Source organism: Brassica oleracea, chromosome C9, assembly GCF_000695525.1.
Source record: "Brassica oleracea var. oleracea cultivar TO1000 chromosome C9, BOL, whole genome shotgun sequence".
Lineage (NCBI taxonomy): Eukaryota > Viridiplantae > Streptophyta > Magnoliopsida > Brassicales > Brassicaceae > Brassica > Brassica oleracea.
In genome coordinates, this window is record NC_027756.1 from 29,094,034 (window position 1) to 29,103,864 (window position 9,831).

Sequence of the window (9,831 nt, forward strand, 5' to 3'; positions counted from 1 at the left end):
TGTTGTTGTGGTAGTGGTTGGTGTCGTTGTGGAGCTGGTAGTGGAGCTTGAGTGTTGTGTTGGTTTTGTTGCTCAACCAAGGCGGTAATTGCGGTGGTCAAAGCGTCCAATCGTCCGGCCAAGGTTTCTCCTAGCTGCTGAATCGACGCCTGAGATGCCGTTTGACTCTTGATGAAGAAGGTTCGTAGGTCAGCTAATTCCGAAGCAGAGCCATCCAGGATTTGATCCCGATTGTCACCACCAGCGCCTCATGTCTTCTTAGTCATGGAAAACAAGAATTTCTTTCCCGAAACGTATTGATTCTGATACCAACTGATAGAGTGCGGAAGCGATATAAGTCGAAGACCTAGGGTTTGATCTTCAACTCAGGTAACTTGTCGACGAAGGTAACTTCGGTAACAAGGTTAAAGACGCGAATACTCTTCGCAATGCTCGTTAAAGCTCTTAGGGGACGCGAATACTCTTCGCAGTGCTTATGAAAGCTCTTAAGAAAACTCAATATCTTATTCAAATTCAAGGTCCTTACAAAGGTCTAATTGCATCGCTATATATACTAGCGAAGAATAACCTAATCCCGAAGGGAAATAGAAAACTCAAAAGCTATTAAAAAGGAAAAAAGCCAAAACATAGAAAAGGAAATTCCTAATATGAAAAGGAAGTTGTGATCACAAGGATCACAAGTTACGCTGCATCACTTTGTTTATGATGCATCCAGAAAAAGCCCCAGGACCGGATGGGATGACAGCTTTGTTTTTTCAACATGCATGGCACATCATCAAAGATGATCTAGTTGCAATGGTCAATAATTTTCTGGTGACAGGTGAAATGGATTCAAGATTAAATGTTACCAATATTTGCATGATTCCGAAGACGGAGAGACCTATAAGGATGACGGAACTGCGGCCAATAAGTCTTTGCAATGTAGGGTATAAAATTATCTCGAAAGTATTATGTCAGCGACTAAGAGTGTGCCTTCCATACCTTATATCGGAAACGCAATCAGCCTTTGTGGCAGGACGGATGATATCGGATAATATTCTTATAGCGCAAGAGATGTTTCATGGGTTAAGGACCAATAAATCTTGTCAAAACAAGTATATGACAATTAAAACGGATATGAGCAAAGCGTATGATAGGGTGGAATGGGCCTTTATTCAGGCGCTATTGCAGAAGATGGGTTTTGATCCTCACTGGGTTAAGTTAATGATGGAGTGCATATCATCAGTACAATATCGGGTGCTACTAAACGGAGAACCACGAGGTCTCATAATCCCATAGAGGGGGCTACGTCAAGGAGATCCTTTATCACCCTATTTATTCATCATGTGCACAGAGGCTTTGATTGCAAATATTAAAAAGACTGAGAGAGGAAAACATTTGACGGGGATGAAGGTGGCTAGAGCTAGCCCGACAATATCTCATTTGCTTTTCGCAGATGATAGCCTCTTCTTTTGTAAAGCACAAAAGGAAGAATGTCAAACCATTCTCAGGATTTTAAAGGAATATGAAGTGGTTTCGGGCCAACTGATCAACTTCCAAAAATCGTCCATACAATTTGGACATAGGATTGAGGAGACTAGTAGGCAAGAGTTAAGGGATATTTTGGGAATACAAAATATAGGAGGCATGGGATCTTATCTTGGCCTTCCTGAAAGTCTCGGTGGCTCTAAAATACAAGTTTTTGGATTTGTACAGGATCGTCTAAATAATAGGGTAAATGGCTGGACTTTCAAGTTTTTTACTAAAGGAGGAAAGGAGGTGATTATCAAATCCGTGGTTACAGCTTTACCAAATCATGTGATGTCTGTCTATAGGTTACCAAAAGCTACAGCGAAGAAGCTGACAAGTGCGGTGGCACAATTTTGGTGGAGTCCGGGGGGAAACACAAGAGGTATGCACTGGAAATCATGGGATAAATTATGCATAAATAAGGAAGATGGGGGCTTAGGCTTCAAAGATCTTACAGATTTTAACACGGTTATGCTTGCAAAATAGCTATGGCGATTGATAGAAAAGCCAAATACATTATTTTCTCGAGTTTTCAAAGGACGGTATTACAGGAATGCATCACCCCTGGAACCGATCCGTTCATACTCCCCGTCATATGGCTGGAGGAGTATTGTATCAGCTAGATCTCTGGTTAGCAAATGACTAATTAAACGGGTGGGAACAGGATCATCTATATCTGTATGGAATGATCCATGGCTCCCAACCACTCGCCCGAGACCAGCAAACAAAAATCAACAACACAATTTTCCGGACCTTACAGTGGACTCTCTTATTGATCCAGTCTCACGAACTTGGAATTCGCAGGCAATTAGGAATTTGGTGGATCCCCATGATGTGAACATTATTGAAAGTATTCCTCTGAGTAGAAATCAGATGGTGGATAGGGATGGCTGACACTTTACTAACAATGGAAGATACACGGTAAAATCGGGATACCAAGTAGAACGAGTTTATCCGGATAAGGAAAAACCACTAGTTCTTTATGGACCCAATGTAGATATATTGAAAGCATTCTTTTGGAAAGTGAAATGTCCACCGAAACTGAGACACTTCTTATGGCAATTGATCTCAGGATGCATAGCGGTCAAGAAAAATTTGAAGGCGAGAGGGATGCAAGGGGAGATATCTTGTGATCGTTGTGGAGCTCCCGAAGAATCCATAAATCATGTGTTCTTTGAATGCCCACCAGCGTGTCAGATTTGGGCTCTCTCAAAGATACCATCACATCCGGATAACTTTCCCACTGGTTCTCTCTTTACAAATATGGATCATCTCTTCTGGAGGGTACGCCCAGAAATGGACGATCATCAATTTGCATGGATTTTATGGTATATCTGGAAGGGGAGAAATAATAAGGTTTTTTGTAATATCGATGTTGAGCCGAGTGAAACACTAAGAATAGCAGAAATAGAGTCAATACTTTGGGCGGAAGCACAACTTCTAAATGCACATCGAGGAACACAGCCAATAGAAGTGAGGACTGTACAATCTATTCAAGGGAGATGGTGTTTTACAGATGGGTCGTGGAAGGATAAAGATCTTTATTCAGGACAAGGTTGGTATAGTACCCTAGAGGGTTTTGATGGTCTAATGGGGACACGAAATGTTCGGGCATCTCTATCACCTCTTCATGCGGAGATAGAGGCTTTAATATGGGCAATGGAGTGTATGAAGAATTTGCATCAGTTTCAGGTCACGTTTGCAACGGATTGTTCTCAATTGGTGAAGATGGTTTCAGAACCAGAAGAATGGCCGGCATTTGAAGTGTACTTGGAAGACATAAAAGTTTTGATGGGAAGTTTCAGAAACACAAAGATCATTTATGTACCTAGAACGGAGAACTCTAGGGCGGACGGTCTAGCACGCAGTGCCAGAAAACAACTGTCTTTCGTCGTTCACATGGATGCAGTGTTACCAGCTTGGTTCGCAGAGTCAATATGAATCTGTATTTGATGACAAAAAAAAAAAGATGAGTTTGATTTATTTTGAAATCAACATTTATGTATAAATTAAAATTAAAAACCCAAAAAAATAAAATAAAAATTATATAAAGTTTTGTCGGTATTCGTGGTTCTTTTGACCAACAATAGAGATAAAATAATTATTTAAAAATTAGTAACAAACATTTTCAAAATTAACACTTCGGATAAATTATGCTGCATTGATGAGATAGATTTATTTTAAAATTCAAATTATATGTGGGAGCTAAAACCCGTAACTAACAATTTAATGTGAATATAACCTAGTCTGACTAAACCTTACTCTATTCACATTAAGTTATAATTGCGAGTTTTAGCTCCCACATATAATATGGATTTTAAAATATATATATCTTATCGATGCAGCATAATTTATTTGATGTGCTAGTTTTGAAAATGTTAGTTACTAGTTTTTTAGATAATTAGTTTATATCTAGTGCATGTCAAAAGAACTACTATTGCTAGTAAATCTTTAAATAATTTTTATTATATTTTCTGGTATTTTACATTTTCAATTTATACATAGATAATGTTGATTTTAAAAGAAATCAAACTCATCTATTCACATTAATTTAAAGAATGCTAATTTTGAAAAATAATTAAGTTATTAATTTTTAGTTAATGTTATTATATTTTTATATTTTTGATTTTTCAATGGTAAAACCCATCAACTATGTTTATTTAATATAAAAACTCATAAATTAAAGATTTACCAGTAGTAGTGGTAATTATGACTCACACTGTAGACAGAGGATTTAACTAATTAAATAAAATTAGTTTGTGGGTTATTTCACTAAACTTAATTCGAGGAGTTTTTATCCGAAACAAACTTAGTAGAGAGGTTTTAATGTTAAAAATCCTATAAAGTTTAAATAGTGTTTCTTATGTTTACAGAGTTGCTAGTTGCTAAATTTAATTTGTATACGTTTCTGTATGATTCTCGTTCGTACAAGACTTTGGTTCGTTATGTTTCATGATTTATCTGATGTTGTCACATATAAGTCAAAAAGAGTCTTTTATTGTTGATAGACGAGCCAGTTCATGTTGTTTTAGGCTTGATTCAAACGTTCGCATATGAGAACAATGGAAGAGTGGTGAAATTGGCCGTTTCCCCCCACAGAAAAGTTATATTCATTTGATATCTTCTAGTGAGTATCGACTAGCTTTTCTAAACTTTTTCAATTCATTCAATAGTTTAGACAATTCAAGTTCATCAATCTCACTACTCAGAGTAACATATAAGTATGATTGGGTCTAAGAAAGGCATGCGTGAACGCATTCGGGATCGAGAAGCGAAAAGAGTAACGGCTTGTCTATCATATTATAAAAAATCATTTAATTACGTGAATAAGGCCTATAAAATTTCGAGTCCTCAACCCTATAAAATTGTTCCTTGATGTGTCCTCAAAATGGGAAGTAATCAAAGACTAAATCTTTAAAAAAAACGAGTGCTTTTGAGACGATAGGTTGGTGTGGCGCTCGCACGTGCGTATCACGTAGATGTAAATATTTTTCCACGCCTAGTTTCTAATGAAACGTTTTCTTATTTAGGTTGATAATTTGGTACGTCGTGCTTATAATGATGCTGCGTTTTGCTTCCACGTATCTCTCTGATCAAGATAGTCGTTTTGGCTATTTCTGAATCAAAAATAAAATGGGCGTGATCTCTCCTATCGAGACTCTGTTCTTGAAGTCTCAACATCGTCTTCTTCAACCTCGAGATTATTCCTACCCTGTGGTTTCTCATAAGACTCAAAGAGTTGCAAATTTCCCCCACCGCAGCTTCTCATTTCTTTCTCTAGGTTTCACTTCTTTGTCCTTTGTTCTAACACTTTAATTCTAACCATTTTATATGTATATGTCTTCAGTTCTTGTTATTGATGAGTTTGATTCTCACAGGTTCATCATCTGTAGATTTTCCATTACGCAGTGATCTGATTCTGCAAAGTAAGTAAAATATGGAACAACTGTGTTTTTGTTTGGACTGAAGCAATTTAATTTTGGGTGTTTCCTTGTTCTACAATCCAAATTAAAGATGGTAGGTTGAGTTTTCCTTGGAGGAGATATGTCTCAGAATCTGAATCAGCCGAGGTAAAACATAACCGTACAAGATCCAAGTCTTCTTTCGCTTTCTTGGCAAGTAACAGTTGTGTTTGGTTTCAGGTCTACAATGAGAAGGTTTCTATAATGGAAGTGCTAAAGAAAGCCAACTCTTTTATTCCTCATGTGATTCTCTCAAGTACAATCTTAGCTCTTCTCTATCCACCTTCTTTCACCTGGTTCAAGCCAAGGTTTGGATCAACCTAATTACTAACTTGATCATGATCTTAATTACAAATCTTGAATTACTATTTCTCCGTCTTTAGGTACTTTGTGCCTGGCTTAGGGTTCATGATGTTTGCTGTTGGAATCAACTCTAACGAACGAGACTTTCTTGAAGCTCTTAAAAGACCAGACGCTATTTTCGCCGGTTACATCGGACAATACCTGATAAAACCTCTTTTAGGTTATATGTTCGGCCTAATAGCTGTCTCCCTTTTCAAGCTACCTACTCCAATAGGTGCCGGAATCATGTTGGTATCATGTGTCAGTGGAGCTCAACTATCGAATTACACAACTTTTTTGACCGATCCTTCACTCGCGCCGCTTAGTATTGTCATGACATCGATCTCAACAGCTACCGCGGCACTCGTTACACCCATGCTTTCTCTCTTGCTCATTGGTAAAAAGCTTCCCGTTGATGTGGCTGGGATGGTCTCTAGCATTCTCCAGGTCGTGGTTACACCAATTGCCGCAGGACTTCTTCTGAACCGGTTAGACACAAGCTCAATCAATTAGAAATGCATGCATGTCAGATTTATGAGGCTTCAAACATATACGGCACGAGTTGTTGGGCTTTTCTCAAATTCATGTGCAACTCTATCCAATATATGATATTATCCATTTTGAACCTTATCTGCATAGATTTTTTTTTTTTTTTTGGTTATTACCTAGTAAGTCTAATATTTATTAGCTTTGGACACATGACATTACATATATCAAACATTTTTTGTCTAAACTTTCGATTTGACACTTTGGTTGATATCTGTATGGGTCGGATCATACTTGTCCTTAGGGATTTTTCTAAAACCAATTTTCATATTGATTAATTTGGATAGGATGAGAGTTTATCCAAAACACTTTCAATGTACGGCTACCTAAAACTAATGTTACATGAGAAATGTGACTACAGGTTATTTCCAAGGTTGTCTAATGCGATCAAACCATTTCTCCCGGCGCTAACGCTTATCGATATGGCTTGTTGCATAGGAGCACCCCTCGCTTTGAACATAGACTCAATCTTGTCTCCGTTCGGTGCAACCATTTTGTTACTCGTTATCACTTTTCATCTCTTGGCTTTCGTCGCTGGTTACTTTTTAACTGGGTTGTTCTTCAGCAAGGCACCTGATGTAAAGGCCCTACAAAGAACATTATCCTATGAAACAGGAATGCAAAGTAGTCTTCTTGCTCTGGCCCTCGCGACAAAGTTCTTTCAAGATCCTCTTGTTGGAGTGCCTCCAGCAATCTCCGTGAGTTTAAAAAACCGACCTCGTCTTGTTACATCTCTTTGCTTTTAGTTCTTAACATGTTTTTTCATTCTAATCATAGACAAATTCTTATTTTTTGGCAGACGGTGGTTATGTCTCTGATGGGTGTCTCACTTGTTACAATATGGAAAAATAGAAAGGAGTAATGACATAAACCCTAATCTAAGATGTTCGAAGACATTTATAGGTTGTTTATGTTGGCTGTTCTAATTATTTCTGTAATGACTCTTATGGTTGTTCTTTTTAAATTGTTTCTGATACAACACCCGGTTGACTAAACCAGAACAGAGTCGATAAGCCAGAGAACAGTACGACTGTACGAGTTATGAATCAGAATTTTATGGAACTAATATATTAATAATGGAGAAATTCTTAGGTTAGCTCCCTAGAGTGAATCTTTCACCTAACAAATAATATCTTGCCAACTCCCGTTCAGTTTTTGAAAAAAAAAGGTTAAAAATTATAAATATAATAATTAACTACAGGAAAAAAGGAAAACCATTATATTTTTTCTTATATGTTATATTTTGTTTATATTTTAAATATAACATTTATATTTTTTCTTATATGTTATATTTTGAATTTTTAAAAACGTCTATATATTATTAGAAATTTGAAGATTCTCACTCTGAAAATTTTGTGATCAATAGATTATTTTTTTTGTTATAATAAGTTACAAATGATCATAAAATATAACGCATATGAATTTTTATTTAATAAATATACAAACTAAATAATATATATATATATATATATATACTAATGATTTAAAGCAACAAGATTGGCTGATCAATTTAGTTGTCCAGTTGAAATCTTTCAAAAGTATGTGAAAGATTAAAGTCAAAGTAAATATGGATTTAGAATAGTAGTTATATTTAACTAACCAAAATACCGAAAAAAACCTAACCGAACCGAAACCAATCCGAAACCAATCCGAAACCAATCCGATATCTGGATTGAACACCTCTAATCCAAATGAAGCAAAACTATTGTTTCATTCTCCAAAATATAATAAAAATAATAACTTAATTTCGCGCAAGGCGCGGGTCTTATCCTAGTATATTAATAATGGATAAATTCTTAGGTTAGCTCCCTAGAGTGAATCTTTCACCTAACAAATAATATCTTGCCAACTCACGTGCAGTTTTTGAAAAAAAAAAGGGTTAAAAATTATAAATATAATAATTAACTACAGGAAAAAAGGAAAACCATAAAAGTTAAAGTTAATAAGCAAGCCGTGGGTCTCAATGGTCTCAATGCGTCTTCTTCTTCATCGGGTACATAAAAGAAAAGAGCCTGTGTTTGTGATTTTCAAGTCTCCTTTGCTCGAAAACAAAAAACTTGACAGCCACAACACAATCCTCTTCCTCGGGAGAAAATGAGGACACTGCTACGTTGGTGACCATCTGAGTTTGGCAGTGAGGAAGAGCTACTTCTGGTAGAGACATACATCTTGGATCAACTTTATTTTCTTCTCTTTGTTCCAGGTACTTAAAAGGAGGACCCCAACCACTAATGTATATACTTAAATAAATCATATGACTGCGACTTGTGCCTCACGAAATCAAGAAGTGGAGGTAACTATGCTGTCTAAGAAAAAAAGGCTTGACAGTTTAAACACTTGCAACTGCTAAACTAGATTCTTGCCCTTGAAAACTTATTTGTCTGTATCAAATCTGAACAGTGTTCCAAAAGAAGTTAAGAGATCTTCCAGGGAGCTTGGTATCGCAACAAGCAGTCTGCCTCCATTTCTGTGTGTAAACCTCTTATATTTGCATTATATTCATTGTTTTTTCAGGTCTTGACTTCTCGTTTGCTGGCTTCCACAAAACTCTAGAGTTCATTGCCACCATTTATATGTCTCAGTGCTGCTCCATAGTGATTTGATTATAGATCTGGAACAAAAAAAAATGTGAGTGCAAAGGGCTCAATGTTTCTCCATCTCAGATTCAGGATTCAGTTTAGACTGTCATGTTTCTCAATCTTCAGACTCAGGATTCAGTTTAGACTGTGATGTTTCTTCATCTCAAGGTCCAAGTTTAAAAACGGTTTGCCAAAAACTGAAGACTAAAAATATGTTGCATTCATCACTTAAAACTCTACATGATGAGGTAGTAGTAACTAGTAACTGAAGTAAATGAAATATATGTGCTGTGTATTGGGGTAAACTATCTTTGCTTGAATAAAAGAGAAGCTAAAACAAAACAAAACAAAAACTCTTAAAATAGATGAATTTTGAGAAACACAAAACTTAGTATGAGCAACGAGGGAGGAAACAAGCCAGAACATCAAACCGAAAACTCACCTTTTCCTCGTCTTTCATCTTCTCAAGGTTAGCCATATCGTGCTGAAGAAATCCTAAAAGTTAAAACTCAAATTTTCTTCGTCTCTTTTCTGTAATCCATGAAGAAGAAGTTGACGGAGTTAAGTTTATCTTTTTCCTTTTTTTTCTGTAGATAATTATATTTCTAATTATCTACTTTTTTTTTTTGAACAATACTTGGGTACCCATACCATGTGGCGAATTGTTAAATTCATCTCACCTTTTATAACTAACATGTAAGATTAGTTAAAAAAAATGGATGAGAAAAAACAACACTGACGATAATGTCTTATTCAGAACTCAAAACTCTAAAAATCTAAAATCTAAACCCTACACTTTAAATTTCAAATCCAAAACTCTAAACCCAAAACTCTAAACCCTGAAACCTAAATCCTAAACTCTAAACTCTAAACCCAAAACCATAAACCATAAA

General features: G+C 36.2%; 1 protein-coding gene across 1 annotated transcript; it reads left to right on the forward strand.

The window, feature by feature from the left end:
- The first annotated feature begins 5,039 nt into the window (after positions 1-5,039).
- LOC106315702 (probable sodium/metabolite cotransporter BASS5, chloroplastic) lies at positions 5,040-7,435 on the forward strand. The gene is made up of 7 exons (XM_013753505.1): positions 5,040-5,290; positions 5,388-5,435; positions 5,524-5,579; positions 5,652-5,779; positions 5,855-6,301; positions 6,721-7,057; positions 7,159-7,435. Exons 1-7 carry the CDS (start codon positions 5,143-5,145, stop codon positions 7,219-7,221), a joined length of 1,227 nt encoding a protein of 408 aa, XP_013608959.1. The 5' UTR covers positions 5,040-5,142; the 3' UTR covers positions 7,222-7,435.
- The last annotated feature ends 2,396 nt before the right edge of the window (positions 7,436-9,831 follow it).